The sequence below is a fragment of the Anguilla anguilla genome, chromosome 19, assembly GCF_013347855.1.
Source record: "Anguilla anguilla isolate fAngAng1 chromosome 19, fAngAng1.pri, whole genome shotgun sequence".
NCBI classification, from domain to species: Eukaryota; Metazoa; Chordata; class Actinopteri; order Anguilliformes; family Anguillidae; genus Anguilla; species Anguilla anguilla.
Window position 1 is genome coordinate 10,964,697 of NC_049219.1, and position 22,479 is coordinate 10,987,175.

Below are 22,479 nucleotides of genomic sequence, written 5' to 3' on the forward strand. Positions count from 1 at the left end.
TCTAAACACATTTTTATTGGTTTTTTTTGTTTGTTTCGTTTGTTTTGTTTGTTTCTTCTTTGAGTATAGGTATGGATGTCTGAATTTCTTTTTCCACTGGCTGGTTAAGGTCCCTTTCTTATTGTCTTATTGCGTGCATGTCGGGTTGCGCTCCTTAAAATAAAATAAAAAATCAATTAATTATTCAAACCCATAATTTTGTGGAATATAAACCGAAGTAAGTGTGAAAGAAAAATCAAACCATGAATGACCGGTATCTACATCATGCAGAGGTTTGCCTGCGAAGCGCACTGATGACATCATGCATGCATTAATGGAATAACCTGCAAACCTGTGTATGTCAGGCTCAGACCCCCGCTGCGGTCCCAGCTTTGTCCAATGTGGATCCGCAAAGATTTAGTTGACACAGGAGGAGGAGAAAAACTGTTGCAGCAGAGAACCCAGCTGGGAAGTTTTGTTAATATCCTGCATCCTGCATTAATTTCCCTCCCGGAGGGGGGAAAGAAAAAAAAAACTATTAAATGGGTATTAACATGATCCCCTTTGTAGTGTTGTTATGCGTACTGTATTTCAACCCCCTGGTGCCCCTCTGCTAATGTCCCGCTCCACCGTCACTGTAACAATGAGAGAAAGAAAAGGAGAGGGGAAAGGGGAGATGAGTGACAGAGAGAGAATAAAGAAAGAGAGACTAAAAGAATGAGAGAATGAGGGAGGGTGGAAGGTGACGGAAAGGAGGGGAGGGAGGGAGGGAGAGAGAGAATGCTCCGGGGTGCAGCCAGCAGAGCTTAACAAAGCTGGATTTCATCTATTAATGTATCAGCTGGAGTTACACGGGTCCAGCTGAACCAACATCTGCAGGGTTCGCGTCCCGCCGTGTCCGTCGGAAGGGGCGTGCTTACTAGGCCCTCTCTCTCTCTCCCCCCGTCTCTGTCTCTCTCACTCCATCTCTATCTCTCTCACTGTCCCCCCACGCTCCCTGTCTTTCCCCCTCTCTGTGTCTCTCACTTCCCCCCCTCTCTTTCCCTGTCTGTCTCCCTCCCCCCCCCGGCCGTCTCTCTCTCTCTTCTTTCTGTCTCGTCTGTCGGTCTGTCTCTGTTTCTTCCTCTGGCTCAGAGGAATCTCATATGCGGCTGTCCAGTCTCTATCCGGCATTAGGCAGGCCCAAACTGGGCTCATAGTGAGATTAGGCACATACTGCTTCATCTTTCTCTTATCAGTGCCTCCAGTTAAATAACTTAATTCTCAAACAGTGGGATTCAAACGACACACAGTCTATGAGGGGACATTGCAAATTCTAATTCCTCCTAGCCGCATCCCTTGCTGCCGACTATTTTAGAGAAAGTGGCATTGCTTTTGAAAAGCAGCACTTGTGGATGAATGCATAGATTTTTGCCGGTTAATTAGATTGAGTGCTGTCTACGCGTGGCGCGGCGATACATTTCTTCCTCCTTAAAGTTCTTCCTCTGTAGCGGCTGACGCTAAAGCTCAGTAGCGGCTAACGCTAAAGCTCTGTAGCGGCTAACACTAAAGCTCTGTAGCGGCTGACGCTAAAACTCAGTAGCGGCTAACGCTAAAACTCAGTAGCGGCTAACGCTAAAGCTCTGTAGTGGCTAAAGCTAAAACTCTGAAGCGGCTGACCATAAGCTCTGTAGCGGCTGACGCTAAAGCTCTGTAGCGGCTAACGCTAAAGCTCTGTAGCGGCTGACGCTAAAACTCAGTAGCGGCTAACGCTAAAGCTCTGTAGTGGCTAAAGCTAAAACTCTGAAGCGGCTGACCATAAGCTCTGTAGCGACTAACGCTAAAGTTCTGTAGCGGCTGACGCTAAAACTCTGAAGCGGCTGACCGTAAGCTCTGTAGCGACTAACGCTAAAGCTCTGTAGTGGCTAAAGCTAAAACTCTGAAGCGGCTGACCGTAAGCTCTGTAGCGACTAACGCTAAAGTTCTGTAGCGGCTGACGCTAAAGCTCTGTAGCGCCACGGCCAGAAACTCCAGAGCCGTCTGTCAAACGAGGATGCAATCTCTCCCGAGCGTCTTAAGAAGGGACGAGCTCGGAAAAGCGTTTTTGAAATTCGCCGCGGCTCACGGGAAGAATAAAGGCACAAGAGCGCGGCGGTTTGAAGAAAGTCACACAACGGGGCTCAGATTTCACACGCCAGCCAGCCAGCGAACTGAGGACCCGCAGGTCCCACGTCCAGCAGAGATAACCGAGTCGGAGGCAGCCGCGTGTAAACTGCCTCACACAGCTGGGTTTCTCTCCTCATCCACACGTGCATTAGCCCCTGAGCGCCAAGAGACTCCCGTGTGTAACTGGAGTCTACAGCTACACCTGTGCATGCTGTTGCATGTAATTATGCAGAAAACATAATATTATAGCATGGAATATATTTGAATGTGTACATTTTTTAAGAAAAATATAAAATGAATATTTTTATGTGGACCAACGACAGCTGTAACTCCCATTAAAAGTGGACAATGACAGGCCGGTTCGTTGCTCTGCTCCTTCTCTGTGACAGCAGTTCGAATGGCAGTCGCAGTGGGAAGGTCGGCTTGGGAAAACCCTGAAGCGGTTGCACATCTATTTGCCAATAATGTGACAAACATGCTTTTTTTCCCCACAATAATTTGTGATCTTAGATGGAAGCTGCCCCCCATATTCCTTTCCTGAAGCGAGCCCCTGCTCTGGAAGAACTGGATGGTTGCCCGGCTAACTTTGGTTTGTCAGAGAAATGATTAGGGCTCTGAAAAAGCGTATGGAAGAACAGGAGCATAAAGCTCATTCGGTGCGGTGCTCTTAAAAGACTTAATGAGCGGAAAGAATGGCCGGGGTTTGCAGTCCAGTCCGCTTCGCTCGTGGAAAGATTCAGAGCTCTTCAAAGGAAGTCTCTACACATACTGGGCATGTAAAAATATGAACATGGGCACTTGAAACGCAGCTCACAGAAACGCCATTGAAATGTACCGTAGCTTAGTACTTAACGGGAAAAGTGCATTGTGGCACAAAAAATAGACCTGGTAAAAAGCCAACGTTGTCCATTCTGCTGAAAGAGCCGAAGCGAACGGAAATGCTAATTCCGCTAATTCCTACTCCTGCGGTCCTTCAGCGGAAACCTGAGTCATTCAGAGCGGCCGGAGTCCTGCAGTTGCCTCTGGAGCGGCACGTTCGGCGGAAGCAGCTGGTTTTCAGTTCGGTGACGATCTTGAATCCGCCGGTGCTGTCGGCGCGACGTGCCGCTAACGCATTGGCCCGCTGCCTGCCTGCAGTCTACCTCCTGCGCTACCCACCCTACCTGCGCTACCTGCCGAGGTCGCGCAAGCCTAGAACTGCACGGTACCGCTTCATGCATTTGGGAGGGCTTCAGTTGGGTCTGCAGTTTTACGAATTAGGACAGTTTGTAATATTTACTATTATTATTATTAAGAATAATTATCAAAGGTGTGAGTCCACAAATAGGTGATTAGATTAGAGTTCTAGAACGCTGACTTAAAATTTTGGGGAAAAAAAACCTGCTTTTAGGGGTTTAAAACTTGTGCGATTGTGCGATGGAGGTTCTTCCACAGCGCTGGGCCCGTGGTTAATTTTGCAGAGGTAACTGATCAATGACAGGCGAGCTGAAGGGCCTGGAAGCACAGCCACCTGCTTTAACGGAAACCCCCGCGGTTTGCAGCTGCGCCCCTCTCTCCTCCACCCCGCGCTCGCTGCGCTTCACTTGGATGCCGGAACTTTGGCGGTTGAGCTAAAATGAGTACCCCTGAGCCAGAAATTTGCGGGTGTACTGTATATATAGCAAACTGTCAGGCTCTATGGAGTCCCTGTGCTCGGGGGCGTAGAGATATAATACCTTCACTTCATAATGAAATAGATACAGAGCCCTCAGCATCTCAGCATGTAACAGCTCCCCCACTGCTGAAAGATGACTTAAACCTATAATCCAGTTATTTTTTTTCCTTTTCATATTTAGTTAGTTTATGGCAACGGGAGCGTCTGATTTTTCTGTAGTTTTTTTGCCCTCTGTAGAGAAGATCTCATGTAGTAAAGATGTTTTTATAATATTGCGGGCCGTTGAGTTATTGTTCTCTGTTTGTCATTGGGCCACAGATCGAATTTGATGTTGTGTCCGTCATGATTTCGCGTCGGTATTCCTTCAAGTGTCCTTTGACGATCCCCGTCTAAAGAGTGCTATATTAAGCCCGGTGTGATTGATTGGTGTGATTGATGAAGGTTGGGGAATCTCACTGTAGGACCAATATATGTGATTGAATTGAGTCGACTTCGAATAGCACTGTCTCCCTGCAAGCATACATCAACGCGCTATCACTTGCTCAATTTTTCAGAAAGTGGCCACCTATCGGACTGCAAGATGAATGGTCCTGTCTGCGTTAACTTAATCATTTTTTTCTAGTTTTTAAAATGAACCCCCCTATCGCAGTCCCTGACTCGTCTCCTCCAAGTTTCTAGGCTGTAAAGCCAGACGTTAGTTGTTACATCAGAGCGGTTTGTTTCCCTGGCTGCTGATTGGTCGTCTGAACGTCACCCAACCGCTTGTGTCTCCCCTGTGCCTTCGTTCGGGTCACTTCCTGTTATGGGAGAGAGCAGGTTCAGGTGGACGTGGCCCTCCTTCAACATGGTTCACATGGTTGACTTTTATATATTTTTTTACCTTCATTTACACTGTGCAAGACTGTGCTCCATTTTAATCTGTACAGGAAAGGAATTCCAGGTTAACTGCTCCCTTCCATGTCCAAGCAAAGTTTTACAAAATGGGAGCTCCCCAAAGCAGGCACATTTTGGTTTTTACTGTCACACAGGGATTTGGAGAGTGGAGACACATCTGTGCATGCAGATAGCTTCCGTGACGCTTTTATGGATTGAGGATTTTGGTGTTTTTCAGCGCGCGTTGCTCTGGGTTACCCAACCGCAAGACCCGTGACTGATGAGCTGGATTTAGAGAGCTTAGAGAGTGGAGTATCTTCGTTTACATTGCAGAATGCTGTCTTGAAGTCAAGAACTGTCTGTCGCCTCTACCCGAGTCGCCTCTGTCCAGGGAGTGCTTCGTGTGTTCCAGCGGGAAGCATATTTGTGCTTTCAGTTGGACGTGTTAGACGAAAGCCATAATTATGGCGGTTGCAGATGATGGTTATTGTCCAAATTGTCCATCAGTTGCTGAGCGGTGGTGACATTTTCCAGTAGAAGGGAGAGACCGGTGGGTGTGTAGGTACGGGCTTGATCAGGCATCACCGGATTTAAAAACAGGTAAAGTGCTTGTTTCCAAGCCTGAGTGGGCTCGATAGTTAATGGGTACATTTAATGAATGAGGAGGTTCGACTAGAGTTTCTCTGTGTTTCTCTAAATAGACTACGTGCAGTTTTCTTTATTTTAAAAGGATGGGCTGTGTTTTTGTTTGTGGCAGTTGTAAAGCCAGTTCTAGCAGTTTTATTAAAATTCTTTGCAAGTTTTTTTTTTTTTTTCAACAGACCCCAAGAAAGAAATAATAAAAAATGCATTTGCAATTTGGCCACTCTCTGAGATCAGTCGGCTCCCTTCTTTTGGTTCTCGCATCGTCCCATTCATTGTGAAAGCTTGTAGATTCATCAAACTGTTCATGTGTTTCCGCATTAGTTTCCACCATTTCCTTGTGCTCATGCAATTGCTTTTATATAGTGGGCAGCTTCTACACGAGGCAATCTCCTAACAATGCCGTCTCTAAGCCCTTTTTACAAACCCATATCAGCACTGCAGTGGCTCCTTATGAACAGTTTTGATGTACAGTTCCTCTGTTCTCTCAATTTTTTGCACCGATGTGCTTACCCCTGGTAACTTTCTTTTCCTCTGAGTTATTGCTTCTTTTTTTTTCTTCTTTTTTTTAACTGCAATAAATTTCCTAGCTGCGGACATAAACTCTCACTGCATGTATTTGGATCGACTCCTATGATTCAAAACAACATCCCAAACAGTCTCTCTGAGCCCCGTTTCCTGGGATGTCAGGCCCGTTCGGGTATCGTGGCCTGCTCTGTATTTAGTGAAGCACCTCTGCGATATCCAGGGAGGCGTTGTTTTGTGGTCTTTCCTTGTGATCTGACAACCCTGTTGCGAGATTATGTCTTTATGATACGCTCATCTCCGTTAGTGAAAATCTCTGTGTGCCTGGCTGAACCTGGCAATTCTCACCGGTCTGTGAACTAGCCGGCTGAATTCTAATTTCTCTGCTGTGACGTTTCTTTTCTGGCATTTTTTTTCCCCAGCCGACAGGAAGTTAAAATCACCAAAAACAAAATTCATCACTTCTGGCTTGTGTTTAGTAGCTTTGAGTACGTCCTCCAGGTCATTCATGGAGTAGTGTCACGTAGCTAGCATGCATTAACCAAATATTCGAATGAATAGCACTCTACCAGCACACCTCAGCCTGCAGTCTGTCATCCACTGAATTTGAAAAGGTGACTGTGTCCAACCCTTCTGTCTCGTTTGGTATAGAATCACCATGTCACCCCCCCCCCCCCCCCCCCCCCCCCCCCCCCCCCCCAAACCCTGCTGCGGTTCGGTATCAAAGGCAGGGCTGGATGTCATTGTGTCCACTCAGTACAGCGATATGATAGCGACGCGCATGGGGCATTTCTTTCGCCAGCGGAACCGTGTCAAAAAGGACTTTTTTGCGCAAAATATTTATTTAGGTTCAGAACAGATTCCAGAGCCTCTCCGGGCCGCTAAATCATTCCTGTACAGCTCCACCACGCCTCCGCAGGACTCACAAAAGCGCTTTTTACTTTCCGGGCCGAGAGCGAAAAATAAATAAAATAATAATATTCAGCGAGTGAAGAATTGACCCGCCGTCCCTTTGATGAAGCTGGCGGCGCTGCTGTGTCACAGTCAGAAGCCCCGGCGGGCCAGGTTGAAAATAGGATCGGGCCCTGCAATGGGGGAACATTTGCCTACTGATGAGGTCAGTTCTTGTGCTGACCCAATACCCAATACATCCAACAAATTTGGGCATTGTCCAACATTATGTGGACGTCAGTGTTCTCCCTGTCATAGAATAAAATATCAAATGGCAATGCCTGCACAATGACCGTGAAAAACTCTTTTTTTACTAAGAGTGCCACAGGCATAGCTGAGCTATCATTGGCTCTCAATTAGCCACAAGCTAAAGAATGCTGGAGGTCAGGCGAGCTGCTGCCTCTCTCTGCAGAATCAGGTTTTTTGGTCATATTGGCAGGTATGTAATCATCCTGTAGGGACAGAATCACAGGTTGTCAGAAGGTTTTACTACCTTCCTGTGCATCTGATCTAAATCAGTATGAATAAAGTGAGCCATCTCTGATCCAGGGCCGCTCTCGCGGGAAATCTTCCATTTTTGTTTGTTAAGAACAAATGTTTCAAATCATATTTATCAATCAGTGTCGGTTGATCCAGATACTCTTTCCAGCAGATTCATAAATTACAACAGCTTGATTTGCAACAAATGGGACATTGATACAGTGGCTCGGTCACTGTGATCTTTTGCCAAACTGCTTGACATGCTATAAAATATAGAAGAAGAAGAAAAAAATGGCTGTAGCTGGTCCAATTTTCTGGATTGCGTGCTGATTGATGATCCATTGCCAGCAGATTTAAGAGAAACTGATGTTAGACAGACACTTTAGCGAGGCCGTAGCACACCCTTTACTCCTCTGTCCTAAACGTGCACTATTATCAGACTGGATCCAGGGACAAAACTCTCTCTGCCTTTGTTAAGAAGGCCTGTATTATCATAGTAGCCATTGCAGCCATTATTACGGTTTCATAAGTCCCTGAAAAATCTGGTTTTTTTTCATAGTATTTCACCATCTCCTAATGACAGTTTTCAGTGTTAAATATGACTGTGACTGCGTAACCTTGCAGTTCTGATGAATTGTAAACCAGGCAGCACTGGCCATTAAACAGCTGTCAGTTTTGTTAATGGAAACATGGTCATACACTCATTTTAGACCAAGCTCAATTTGAGCTGTGCTGCTCTGTGGCCAGCAACTCCACATGAATGGAGATTTCATCATTTACTTCAGAGTGCTGCACAGAGCAGCTTGAAGGGCAGTTAACGTGTAGCCTTGTTGCTATAGTTTCCAACCCTTACAAGACCTACAAGAAAATAATAAAATAATTCAACAGCTGCATGTCTGGTAGTGGCCAGTTGAGGGAGCTAGTGGGCAGAATAAAACCAGACCATTGCTAACAAACTTGTTCTTAGTAAACAATACAGTAATAGTAACCAGTACCTACTGTGTTGGCAGAAAACCTTAATACTGCAACACGTAATCCTGCAGTAATGGTACTGTTAGAACACAGTCATAAAGGGTTAAGCCTCACCTCTCATATATAATTCTCTCTCACTTTACTCTTCACCTCTGTTTTTCCCCCTCTCTGTCTGTCGTCTTTTGTATCTTTTCCTCTCCTTCTGTCTTCCTCTAGCTCATTCCCTCTGTCTGCTTTTTTTCCATCGCTCCATCTCTCCCTCCCTCCTTCCCTCGCAGTGTCAGATGCATGATTGACGTATTTCTGAATATACTGCTCGTTGTTTACACCAACGCAGGCCTCAAAAGAATGAATTTGAAATGAGACACCAGATCAGTCAAGTTCCTCACAACCCACAGCATATGTGTAAATCTGTGTGTGTGTGAGAGAGGGAGGGGGGGAGAGAGAGAGTGAGAATGCACTTGTCAATGAAAGGCAACTGAAATTCCATTTGAGAAGTGGATTAAATTGCCCGTATGGATGCAGAGGTTTTTTTTGCATTAGGAGCAGGAAAACGCGTGAATCCATCATGTCAGCTCATCCGTTGTGCCCCCCCACCACCCCCCCACCCTCACCCCCCATTCCAAAACACAAGCAAGGCCGTCCTCAGACTTCCCCGTACCGCTCAGCGCACAGGCAGGGCCTCCTCCCCCTAAACGCGAGAGCCCTGCCGGTCCCCAGCATCGGCTCTGATAATGAGTCAGTGACAGGAGGCATCTGCTCCGCCAGCCTGACGGAGATCTGTCTGAGACCTCTCGCACCTGGGTCTGCCTCCGGAACCCTGGCCAAGGCAGCTCAGAGGGAGGAGACCAAAATAAATTTTTTTTTTTTTTTTTTAAAGAGCAAGAATGAAAGGAGGCGGAACAGAAGAGTAATAAAAGGGCAGAGATGGCAGGGTGAAGTATGTGTTTACTTCAGACGGCCGAAGGGGAAGCTGCCGTGTGCACTAATTGAACATCGTCATCCCCGGTGGGTTTCAGGGGGGAAAAATAAAAAATAAAAAAGGAGGGGGAAAAAAAAAACATGAAATATGTCCAAAGCCCTATCCAATCTGTGGAACAGGCTCCAGATAAAAGGTAGATTGCTCAACCGCTGTGATCAAACATTGTCCGTTCATCCCCCGGATCTAGAATTTTATTTTTTATTCTGATTTCAGAGGGGATGTGCTCTGAAGTAATTCTGCAGAACAAACAAAACAATCTTCCACACAAGAAACATTCCGTAAACAATGTTTTCTTTCTTTCTGGTTTGTTATAATGGAATTGTCTGAGAGAACTCCAGTGTCAAGGGCTTTGGATATTGTTTGCTTATTTTTAATCAACACAGTCACCCAGCTGTATATTTCATGGTGGAAACCTTGCATTAAGCATCATTCTTGTGCTTATGAAAACAGCGAATCATCCTGGGATTTGAACAAGCAACCATCTGCCACAGTTCTGTAAACAATTCCTCTCTGGCAATGGCCTGGCGGGCATCAATTCATGTTAATTCATGGTAGTGCAGATAGAACTGTGTTTAACAAATTAATTTTACAAAGTGTGGGCATATGGTCTTCTCTTTAATAATGCAGCAGCTGGGATTTTTGTTGTCCTCGCAAACAGTGTGCATTGTGTTCACACAGGAAGACAAGGGCAACTTGCTGCTTTGCTTTTTTTAAAACAAGGTAATTGTGATGCCGCTTAGAAAGACAGGGTAAAAGTTGCTGCCACTTGTCTCACAGATGTGAGCAGACTACTGTGATTAGGAGGGAACAGTGAAAATGGGTGGCATGGGAGATAGATGGACGTAGAGAGAGCCTTCACTGTTGGCACTGCATAGCAATGCCCAAACTAAACAATGCCACTGGAATGGCCATCACTGTGTATTAAGTTCACTTTGTACATGACCTGTGCAAACATGAATGCACATTATTATATAATTACTGTATACATGCACTTAGTTGCACAGTATGTGCTCAGCGTAAGAGAATCACACTTATGCAGTTAGACAGGTGTGAGGCCAGAAAGATATGATCGAATGAACAAAAAAAATATGTGGAAAAATGTCTGAGCTGACCAAATGTTGAAACTTTGTACACCCAATTCGCAGTATCTTTCTTACCTGGTTTGTACTGACACACTATTGTTTCCTAACATTGCTTAGTTTTTAATGCTCTTGTTAAAGAATTTGTGAGTTCTTGTGTGAAAGCAAGTGTTCTGTGTTTGTGTGTGGGCAGGCGGGTGGATGGGTGGGTGAGGACGGCCTGCGCGCAATAAATTTGTGAATTGGAGTAACCGCGGTGAAGGTACAGACAGAACGGTAACATGTTAACAGATGTTTTCCCTCAGAGCGCCAATGCGGCGGACGTTCAGGGGTTCGGATTGGATAGCGCTGACGGACGAAGCTCAACACTGCGCACGTCGCTGAATGCCCGCTCGCGCTCAGAGGAAAATAACAAGTTTAGATGGGAAGGGAAATAGGTAGAGAGAAAGTCAAGGCGTCAGTCCATGCCAGGAGTTTCAAGTTAATAGGTGATATGAAAAATTGAAATACACTGTACTGAATATAGTAAATGTAATGTTTTTGTACATTACTGTACATAATGCTTTCCCATAAAGGTATTACAGAACCTGAAGTATATCCCGAGAATATACTAGGATGATAATATTCGACGCACTTTAAAACATTAAGCTCTAAAATTTGGGATTGTCTGTGGACATTTTGTGTACTCAAACGTTATTTTGTTTTATTTTTCTGCAGTTTTGTGTAAGAGAGTTTCTTTTGAAATACTTGAATTTCAAGAGAATTGTAACGTTTTTTCTGTAATGTTCACGCACTTGCAAAATATGAATCGTGGCTTTTAATTATGTTGTCAGAAAGTGCATGTTCCTCTCGAATGACACGATTATATCCATTTCCAAAATCGAATTTATGGGTTCGTACCTCGTATTAATCTCGGAGCTGTTATTTTGTATGTCCTCATACAGTGTGAATTCGAATGAAACGTTATGGTACACAATACAAACAGGGTTATTCGTTACACATCTTTTTTCCGTCAGCGTTATTTAGGCTGACTGTTACGCTTTGCGACCTTCAAGCAGCAACACCAGTCGAACACAAGTTCGCCAATGCACAGGAATTCAGTGTACCTACCGCAGTAGAGGATTATCAGGCTGCTCAGTAGCACTATAGCCCAGAAAGTTGGGGATGTTTTCGGCCAGGCGCTGACATCCTTCCGATTTTTAAACCTGGGGGTCGCAGCCATCGAAGCCAGTGTCCCAGTACCTGAAGAAATTTGTATTTTTTTTACCAGCCCCCTCGGCCTTTAATGGAACGCCTCTCGCCACGTGTAATCCCTAAAAATGACATATTGGAATCGTTTTCGTCTTCAGAATGCTCCCAGTACTTCAATAACCATTGCAGGTCAAAAGGAAAGATATCTTCCACTTGTCCGCGGTTCGGAAAAGCCCCACGTATGATTACGGTTAGAAGCTGCGCGCGCTGCAATATACCTTCATGAGGTGGCATGTAGACTACTAGGTGCGATTCCAAAATAAATCATAAAAAATATCTTGTAAGCATTGATTTTTCACGGAAGGTGTTCGTTTAAAAAAAAAAAAAAAAATTCTGTCAGGGTGAAGCTACCGACCTAAAACCGCGCTCCCAAGTTTTCTGAACGGAAAGCCTTCGCCATTGATACCGCAACCGCGTGCAGCAGCCAAATCGCACCTGTGTGGACGGTGGATCTCGGAATGGTAGTGGTGTGCAACTCCCCAGCAAAGAGGGAGAGAAAAACGCAGAGGTAATATCTGGGAAAATCCCACGACAGACTGTATTCGGTCCACAACTGCGCAGGCAGGACGACAGACTTTAATAGCACAGCACGCGCATTGTAAATGTAAAGGCAACGAAAAATCCGTCCGAGTGGTTACGGAGAGAGAGAGAGAACTGGAGACTGAGAGTGCGCGCAGAAACGTGGGAAGGTTCGGTTAATTAGTTTAGTCTTGTACAGAAATGAAGGGACTGAAAAGAGTAAAGACTTGTTGCGAACTGATCTCACCATTAGCCTATCCCGTCATTTGCCCATAATCACTGTCTATTGGGCTATATCCTTTCGACACCGCTGGCAGAAACGAAACGTCATCTGACGCATTCTTCGCATTCAACATGTAAGGAAAGTGAATGCACACACGTAGCTTTTGTGTGTGTGTGTGTGTGAGAGAGAGACGGAAGCAGAAATCACATAGAAACAGGTGTACGTAATCTGTGCATTTAAGGATATTTTTCTTTCTTTGTCGCGTTTTTGCGCAAATCTTTTTGAACGTAATAGTAACCCCCCCCCCCGGTGTACGCCGCCTACACTCATTTAGTCTCCGTAATAGTTATAGGTTAGTAATACATGTGTCGGCCTATGGAAGGCTAATCATTGTTGGATGCTCCGGCCACAGTTCTGAAATGCGGTTTTGATTAAATTTGCCTGCAGTTAAAGTGTAGTATTTACACTCGTTGAGCTTTGCGCCGCGGGTATTAATAATGCATAAAGACATTCATTTAATTATAATGAATCAGCACTCATTCACAGAGAATAGTCACGGATTCGATAAATATTTAATTCGTGCCACTCGAGCATATGCCTGTTATGCGCGTTCAGCACCATCTGAGGTGGACAGCGCCTGAGACGAGGTGGACGGCGTTAATCTAGCTTTCATGACATTAAGATGCAGTTTCTTTGCTGTAATTTAAATGCACGATAAATGAAAATTAGAGTTGTTATCTGTCACATAGCGAGCTGAATTAGTTGGTTGTAACAATAACAGTAATAAAAATAATAATCATCGTCGTCATCATAATAGTTTTTTATCATGCTGATAATGAGGTGGAGGCCTATTAAATTTAGACATTTAGAGCTCCAAATCCCCGAAGGTAGTTTGTTCAGGCATGAGTGTGCTCTCTAATGCTGGGGAGTGTGCCCGGACTGTTCTTGGCTTTTACCGAACACTGATCAGTGAGTGCACCAAGCAGCATTTCGCAAACAGCGCTGGATGGGAGCTCGGCTGTGGCATTATTATTGACTGCGATGGTGGGTTGCCACCTCCCCCACCTGTCCCACCTGTACCGCACAGTGATCCCTCACGGCCCGGGACTGGATTTTGCTGACCGCTGGCTGAAATCGTTATTAGATTTTGGGAGCTCTGGAAGGGAGCGAGGGGGGGGTCCAGACCAGCTCGCCCCGACCTCGGTGGGACTTGAGGTGCCGTTTGGGTAACGCGGTCCTGAGTGGGGGGGGGGGGCTCCTCGGGGTTGTTTGCTGCAGCATTTTGTAGTTTTGAGTGCTGACCCTTCCCGTCTGGGTCTCCCTTTGATCTGCTCAGACCGGGGTCCTCCTCTTTATTGGTCCCCGGGGCTTGGCTTTGAACTCTCGGCTCGTGGCGCTTTCATGTTAAATTACTGGGGCAGCGCAGCCATGCCAGCCATGGCAGAACAGTGATTTAAACAAAAAAACATATTAAAGAAAGGAGGCAGAGGCAGAGGCTACCCGTGGCACTCGGCGTGCCTGCTATTGTACAGCAGTTTCTCCAGCGAAACCGATGAGGTCCGTGCAGTCGCTGGAGCCTAATGGCGTATCCAGTGAAGTGCAGCGGGAAATGGCCGCTCGGTCCGTGCAGAGACATCGGGTCCTCGTGCACCAATCAGTTCTTCTCTGTTCAGACACACGAAAGAGCCGTTGCGGGTCGGTATCCACGGTGCCTAATTATGACATCGTTACAGGTTTATTACACAGTGAATCAGTCACAGCTTGCAGTCGTTTTCCAGGCTCAGTGTGTGTGTCCCACGCAGCGTTGTCCAGGCTCAGTGTGGTTTCAGCCGTTTGAAATGGCAGGTAAGGCCGTTCCCAGGCCGGAGTTTCAGACGGTGCGGGACGCCGCTGGGTTGCGCTCGGCCTCTGCAGACTAGCAGTTGGCGCACTGGAGCGGCTCTCAGTCCTGTTGTCACCGCTCTGATAATGGATTTGGCTCTGGCAGAGCTGGCAGCCAATCGAAGGCTGAGAGGGACCCAGAGCTCCAGTAGAATTATATTGGGGGGGGCCTTGTAAGCGTGACGGGTGGTGGGGGGGGGGGGGGGGGGGTCTCTGAAAAGCTGCGGTCTTGACCTGACGGGACCCGAATTGGTCCTCTGAGGTGAAGAGAGTCCCGCTTTTACCCATGAACGGAACCGCTCTCTGCCTTCAAAAAAACACTGGGCCTGTTGGAATTTCAGCGCTTCGTTCCCCCCAGAGCGCGGCTTTTAACCTCTCCACCAATCAGGAACGACTGCCGCTCAACTGCCGTCCGCCCCTTTGTGCTTCTGCGGCCGTCTCCGCTGACGGACAATAAAGTTTGGGGGGAAAAAAATTGAAACAGTTCACGTCACAGCAGCGTTATAAAAAAAAAAGGGGGGGGGGGGCAATAAAGTGCCCTGGGGAGGTTATCAGTTTTAACAGGAGTGCCAAGGTTCAGCCGAGGAGCTCTGATGGAGAAACAACTCTGTTTCTGTGTTCTAGCTGACTGGTCTGACTCAGCCGCTGCCAATAAGCCCAGAGCCTCCAGCACACAGGAGCCTGAGCAGAAATGAGCCCTGTTACCTCAGGCCAGGGGTACGGTGCTCTGTGCGCCTTCACTGGGAGCGCCTGCAGATTAGGCACTCAGTCTGTGCCACAGAGTCCCCCAGTCGCCGCCGTGTGCTCGCGCACCAGGCTAATGCGGCGCGGCGCGGGGAAGAGAGGCGCTGATTTCCCAGCGGCCCCTGTTCCCGCAGCAGGGGCACGTCGTTCAGGCGCGGGCGTCTGACGGAGCCCCCCAGGAAACGCTGGTGGGGTCCCAGTGAAGTGGGCGGGGCTTCACGGCTCTGAACCGCGCTGCCTCTGCCAGGCCTGGCACACACAGATACCTGCCCACAGCGGTGCCACCTGTCCCAGCCACCGCTCTGCCATTAGCACCTGCAGCCTCTCGCAAGCAGCAGATCTGCAGCAGACTTGGCCAGCGCCAAGAACTCTATGCTCTATCCAGGATGTACAGAATGTAAGTCTCCTTTTACATAATATCCATTGGTATGTTTGGAAGTTTTTATGCCATTGCAGGTGAAGCTGTTTAAAACCACATCAGTTTGTTCTCTCTCACTCTCTCTCTCTCTCTTTTTGTGGAGTAATTATGATTTGCTACCAAAAAAAAAACTGATGCATAATCAGTCATTTTCTTTTATAGTAGTATCTTGAGTTTGTTGTAAAGAATTAAACCCAGAGGGACCTCCTTCCTCAGGCAGTGGTACGTATGTGATAAAGTCGGTGTGTGTTTTTTTTTTTTTTTTAAACAGCAAGCGCATGGCCTCCCTTTAATGGGCTGCTGTGTTGGACGCGGTTTTGCCGAGTCTCTTAATGATGTCATCTGCCGCCGCGCGTCCCGATCGCCGCTCGTCGCTAAGGGGGACGGCTGTGGCGTGATTGAGGTGCGTGATGGCGGTGGCTGGAATATGGGCTGTTCTCTGTCATTTGCTGAGCGCCGTGCCTCTCAGGAGGCCACGCTCTGTATCGATCGCGGGGGGGGGACGGGGGGGGCAGGGGGGGCGGGGGAGGACGGTGGAAATTCATCTCACCGCTAACAACAAAATGACCCCCGCTTTGATGTTTGGAAAATAAGGGAGGGCTGAGAGCTCGCCCAACAAGTGCTTTGTGTGGTTTTGGCTGATTGCAGCTGACACTACACCTGCCATTACTGACCTCGAGGTTTGGATCAAGGTTCTTGTCCTCTTATTATGGGCCTCAGTCAATGCATTTACCTCAGAAGTTAATTAGAATTGAGGGCCAGCAAGGCCACCAATGCCTGTTATTTCAGTCTATTGAGGCTCATTAGTAAGTGCTTGCCTCTTCAGAATGTTTTGCAGTTCTGATTTTTATTTGCAATTCGTTGTGAAACCGGTGGAAGTGTTTTTTTTTTTTTGTAAATCTTATATACTTAGTCAAGTACTTTTCCTGTTCTCAAAGATTTCACTTTGCGCTCCAAAGCCTGCAATAACAATATATTGCTGTAATCTGGAAGACTGTTGAAGATACTAGCTGCTCCTCGGTTGGGACTGCACGTTCCACAGGCTGATCATTTTGCATTTTGAAGGACCTTGCTGGCTGGTGCTTCTTCACAAGCTTTTCTCAAAGTGTCATTGGTCCCCACTCAAACCCATTTCTTTGGGACACTGAATCTTCAGTGGACTCTTGAATTCTGAACGTTTGGCTAAAGAAACAAATTGGCCTTGCTTTGGAACATTTTACGATGTACCACCTCTGGGTCCAGTGAGTGGTCAAGTGAGTGTTTGCTTTTTCACATGAGATGTATCAGGCCTGAGCTTGTCTCCTAGCTTGCCATTTTTATCTACTTCCTATAACTGCGCTCAGCTCAGCTGGATCAGGAAGCTCACTCTAGATTCAGCCGCTACTGGTCGATATGAGTGGGCGGTGCTGATGTCACACACAGCTGATTGATTCTGAATCAGTCGAGGGTCCAGCAGGCTTTTGATGTGTATTTCGGCCTGTGCTTTGTGTTTTAAAAATAAAGTTCCATTAGGGCGCAACATTTGAGTTTTAACGGTTAATCGACTGTTAACTGTAATCTGGAAGAGCAAACATTTTCCTGTTAACTGTAAACCCTGCCTTATCTTCTGTTAAATGTGATTCGTGAAGCTTCTTAAGATGAGTTTTGTAAGCTACTTATTTATTCAGGGTATTGAAATTTTTTCATAAATGATTAAAATAACAGATTTCTCCTGAATAGGCTATGTGGGATATTTGCCTGGTGGTGAAGGTAGCAGCCTGCTCCGGTTTGGGTGTGTCAGAGTGGCATGCCTGTAATCTTGCTTTTTTTTTATTGGGGAAACTTTTAATGGGATTCATAACAATGACAATTGTCTGCAGGCAATTCACTTCCTTGTAAACCAAGTTCCATTAATTGCGTTTACAGACTTTTCAAATTAAATATGTCGACTCCTTTTGGTCGACGAATCCCAAACCAATTTGCATGGTAATGAACATATTCAGCCGTGATTTGAGACGCCGCTAGACTCCTGGATCCTCTGAAACATCTGAATGTGATGTCACAGGGACCGCTGAGATGGCGAACCGGAGGCTTTCAAACAGAGAGAGAGTTCTGTCTATGCCAGCGAGGATCGCTGGAATTGTCCTGAAAGAAGACTTGCTCTGTGTAACCGGGGTTGTGCCTTTACTCTGTGTCACGTCAGTCACGGTTCACCGGAGTCCTGTTCGGTGACCGTATGGACGTTTAAGCAGAACAGGCAGAGAGTGAGTCACGTACACGCCAGTCAAACAAAGGATGAATCCCTGGGATCTTTAACCAGCCATTCGGATTCCGACGGTGTTTCTAAGGAGAAGGGGTTCCTGTCCGTTGTCGGGGCCGCAGTACTGTGCTGGCTCACCGTACCTCTGGCCGCTGCTGCTCAACTGTCAAAATAACGGATGAATCATTTAGAAGGTTTAAAAAAAAAAAAAAAAAAGTTATAGCAAATGTAATAACAAAATGGAGGATTTTGTGGCAACTGCCTCCGGTGTCATTTCACTGATCCTTTGCGTGTGTGTGGAGCGCACTGGCCGTCAGGCTTAACTGTGCCAAACAGTCAACTTGCCAGGCTAATAGGAGACGCCCTTCAGGGTTTTATGCGGTTTTTTTATACATGTTTATGTAGAGCGGAGTAGCGTCCTGGGGAAGGGAGGTGTCATCACGCTCGTGAGTCTGGCCTGTGATGGATGGCTGAGCGGGGCGTTCCGTGCTTCAGCTCTCCCCGCTGTTTTGGGTTACACATCTCACTGCCAGTTACAGCTAATGAGCTTCTTTCTCTCTCTACCTCTGTTCCTCTGCTCCTCTCATTCTCAACCTTTCTCTATCTCGTTCTCTCTCTCTCTCTCGCTCTCTCTACCTCTACCTACCTCCCTCTCTACCTCTGTCTCTCTCTACTTCTACCTCTGTCTCTCTACCCCTGTGTCTCTGTGCCTCTTGTTCTCAATCTCCTCTCTCTCTCTCTCTCTCTACCAAACAGAACCATGCACTGGGACTCAGAGGAATTTTTCTTTCATTTAAAAGAATAACCTCCCTTTCTTTGAGCTGTTGTTTTTTTTCCATCCTGTATAAGGAAAAGAACAGCGTTCAGTGGTCTAATTTGAAAATGAGTTCAGATGCAGAATACTAAATTTGGTAATTACGTTGTGTTACTCATTAAGCTTCTCGAATGCAGTAACTTTTATCGGATTAGTCTGAGATGATTTCCTGCGGCTGCTTCTCTTGATTTCTGAAACTGATGGAACATTTTCCTTTGGAGAAATCACAATCACGTCCTTCCCATAAGGAATCCTAAGTGCATATTTGGTCGTTATGGTGATTTAAAAAAAACCCAAGAAAATTTAAATGGAAAAAGCCACTCTCTTTGTGCAGCAGACAGCACGATGATGAATATGAACCCAAGCCCAGACCTGTGCATCATTACACATCATGTGATCAGTTCATAATTTCATTAGGCCTGGATATCGTGTTCTGGCCAAGATGTGGAGAGGGAATGAAAGCTTTAACCTCCCTCGCCCTCCCATTCCCTCCGGCCAGATTCAGGCAGCCAATCGGGATTGATTAGTAAATTAGGTATGATTCCACGGCAACTAGGCTGCTGCTTCCTCAATGAGGGATGGGCAAAGGGGCAAAGATTCACCCGTTTGACTGGTTCCTACGGTAACACACAACTAGCAAGGCAAGAGGTTCTTATTGGTGTATTAGCTGGGATACTCTGAATGTATCAGGCCATTTACATTTCACCGTTGAATTCAAATTATGTCATTCACTGTCACGCAAAACACTGGACGGTAAGCTTTTCTTGACAGTCAGGAAACTCATTTTCCCAGGCTGCAGTGTGTGATTTGTGCATGGTTGAGGGTAAGAGACAAAAGATTGCATTATGGGAGATTGTATTTTCAATACGCTGAAAATTTCAGGTTTCCTACTTTTACCCTGAATAATTATTGTGCAAAAACATGTATGTACATTCATACAGCACTACAAGAAGAATGCCGAGCAACTGCACAAAAATGGAAAACTTTAGTTGGGTAATATTCTAATTTAACTAGGGGTGGGGGGGGGGTGAAGAATATAATGCTTTATCTGAAAGATCATGAAAAGCTAAACAGTTGCACAAAGAAGATTCAGATTTAAATTGTGAGCTGTTAAAGGATTTATGGTTTTTGCATCTTACACATTTGGAGCAGGGGCTGGATGATCTGCAACTTAAATGATCAAAATTATTTTTTATTTTTTTTACTCGCTGAATGACAGATGTGGGATCATTGTATAATTCTTGCAGAAGATCAGTTAGTCATCAAAACATTTGCATATTCTAAGCATACATCCTTTGCTGCTTCGCAGGGAACCATCTGGTGTTTTGGTTGGCATGTGGTCTAGAACATTTAGTTCGGGCTAAGTTTGTTTTAGAATGTAAAGATTAATAAATAGAGAAAAAATATTTTATAGCTTTGACAAATGACATCTGTAGGCAGCACTTCCTGTGAAAGGGAGTGGGGGGGGGGGGTGTTCTAGCATGTTTCACCTTTTTAAATAGCCCCTCCCCAGAGACGTGTTCGTCGCAGAAGCACGTCGGGGGCTGGAGAACAAGGAAGCGGGTCACCCACGCGTTTCAGCCAATCACATTTGTTCTCAACCTGTTGCCGTTCCCTTTGCGTGATTAGCAGGTTTCCCCATTAAGAAGTGAGCACGCACCTTTCTCCGAAGGGCTTCTAACGCTGTAGGTCTCCCTCTTACCGCCACAGGGTAATGACTGCGTAAAAATGACTTCAATTATGGAGCTGTTTCAAAGGACAGGCTGCTCTTAAATCCCTTTAATGTATTGTGTACTAGCTTTTGAGAGCAGTGTGCAAAATCATGCAAAAAAGAAAAACATGGCAAACATTCTTCTGTCATTAACCACGTCATTTGAGTGATTGGGTTTAAAAAATATATAACTGACACGGTTCCAAATTCTGCTGTCATTTTACCTGGATTCTGAAGACGTAGGATACAACAACTGTTTTCATTGCCCTTGGCCCTGGTGTCTTATAGGTCTGATATGGCTGATAATCTGATTCTGCTCAGACCTGACGCTGCTGCATCAGAGGATTGACCGGCAGCGATTGTCACGAGCTTTATTGCTTTGGCAGAGCAATAGATCAGAGAATATTGAGATTTGGGTCAGGGTGCGAGGTAACCACCCGGGGAAATTGAGAGAAAAGGGGTGCTGAAGCAACGGGACCGTCCCGCAGTCACCATTCAGCATTCAGGCCCGTACACAAGTGCGCACGCATCATTCAGGGGGAATTTACCAAAGATGTTTTGACCTTGGGTTTCCTGTCTATTGGTGCTATAACCCAACTATAGCTGCAGTTAGGCTGGGGTGAACAGGATTAATCTTTCATCGGTGCTGGGAGCGATTCCTGCTGGGACGAAAAATTTGTCATCAAATGGAATATTTTACACCTTTCTGAACGGGGAGTTAACATTTCATTATAATTTTGCTTTTTTTTTTTGGTGGCAGTGACAAGAGAGCTTGAAATATCAGAAGTGTTCAGACCTTCAAGTGTTCCGTAGTATTGTACTGAATCAATACTGTGTGTGTGTGTGTGTGTACTACAGTAATCTATTTCTGAATCACTGTGCGAAACACAGTACTCAGCATGTGTACCACAGCAAATGTAATATAGACACTCATACATTGAACTCATGCCATGTATGAGTTCACCACTCTGTAAATAACAGCGGCCTATTATCCGTTTGTGAAGCCACGATAATCAATTACCGATGGCCTTCGTGTGCACCAGGGCAATCTGTTCCTGGGCGTCGCTGTGCGAGCCTGAGAATTCTATTACATGGTCTGCTGTCTTTGTGTGTCGGCATAATCAATTTCTCAATGCCAGGCTACACTGTTAGTGAACCCCACTCCCAAGGCCAGGTTTACTGAAAGACCGTGTGTGGGCTTTGTGGACAGTGGAGACGTTCAAAAAGCGTTAGTATGCTGTGGTAGGATTTGCTCATCGTCATTATGAGAAGCTTGCAGTTTTGAACTTTTTCTTGGCCGTTTGCTTTTGATACATGTACAGTTGTTCATATGCATTTGTATAACTTGGATGAGAGCACTAAAACCAGGGGGATTTAAGTATTTCATTGACCTTAGTAAAGCCCATTTTAAGCTCAGGCTTCATGTTTATGCTCTTGACTGTTCAGCTATTGAGCACATGCACATCTCTTGTGCAAAACTCCTTCCCAATTTTCAATGCGCTTCTTTATCTTAATGTCTTCCATTTAAGTGCCTTAAAAAGTATGTGATTAATTGTGCTGATAAAAAGTAATCAATTTTTGTGCTTAGGAAAAAAATTAACCAATTTGTTTTTAATCGACTGACAACCCTTATTTTTATTGATATTGTCTGTTGCTTCGTGTACCCTTCTTGAAATGAGCATTGATGACGGCTGATCTATTTCTCCCTATCATGTGTGTGCCAATCTGGTGTCCAGACTATATGGCATAAATATTTGCTTTATTGACCCTGTCTGGGCTACAGATTTCCCTTTTGGACAATAAATATTGACTTGACTTGAGTTTGTCGTATTTACACAATGGGCTTTGACTAATACAAAATTCTTACAATGTCATGCATTAAGCATTAAGCCTGGTTGAAACACAACCCACTGGCCGGAGAATACTTGACTGGATTTGTGTACGGCTACCCGTTTCTAAGGGCAACAGGGAAAAGGGGGATGCTGTGGCCCTTCTGGTAACTGTCTCTGTTCTGATGCTCCCTGAGGTCGCCACTGCAGAAGGGCTGTGTAACAAATGGAGTGTCTAGTGTTACTTCCTGTCTTTTGAATCTGAATGAGAGAGCGTGCGCAAGCTTCCTGAATGTCACTGCCGTTGTGTTTGCCCTTTCGAAAAGTGTCTTGTCGTGCCTTTTAATACGAGAGGTAAGGAACGGGCCAGCAAAAGACCACCTGTCTGGGAGCAAATACGCAGAGTCTGATTTCTCCATCTATTGTCAGCCTTAACATTTGCACCAAAACAAGTAAGGAAGCACAAATAATTACTCAACATCTCCTTGTTTCACTCCAGACCACTGCAATTAGCCCTGCATTTTAAGATTTTAGGCTTTTTGGAAAGTTTTTTTCAAAATTCTACGCA

The 22,479-nt window shown here is 45.7% G+C and overlaps 1 protein-coding gene and 1 long non-coding RNA gene across 4 annotated transcripts in view; one reads left to right on the forward strand and one right to left on the reverse strand.

Annotated features, from left to right (window-relative positions):
* The window catches only part of LOC118219032 (chemokine-like protein TAFA-5), a 70,861-nt gene extending 58,390 nt beyond the window's left edge, over positions 1-12,471 (reverse strand). The window contains exon 1 of one of the 2 annotated variants that reach the window (XR_004763636.1): positions 11,393-12,461. Coding sequence is in view for 1 of the 2 variants with exons in the window: in XM_035401828.1 (XP_035257719.1) it covers positions 11,393-11,504 (112 nt within the window). In the remaining variant the exon portion in view is untranslated. Of the gene's footprint in view, positions 1-11,392 lie in introns of both variants that reach the window. The other variant, XM_035401828.1, reaches the window with a different exon arrangement.
* LOC118219033 overlaps positions 1-22,479 on the forward strand; it is a 52,554-nt gene that overhangs the window by 13,369 nt on the left and 16,706 nt on the right. The window lies entirely within an intron of this gene.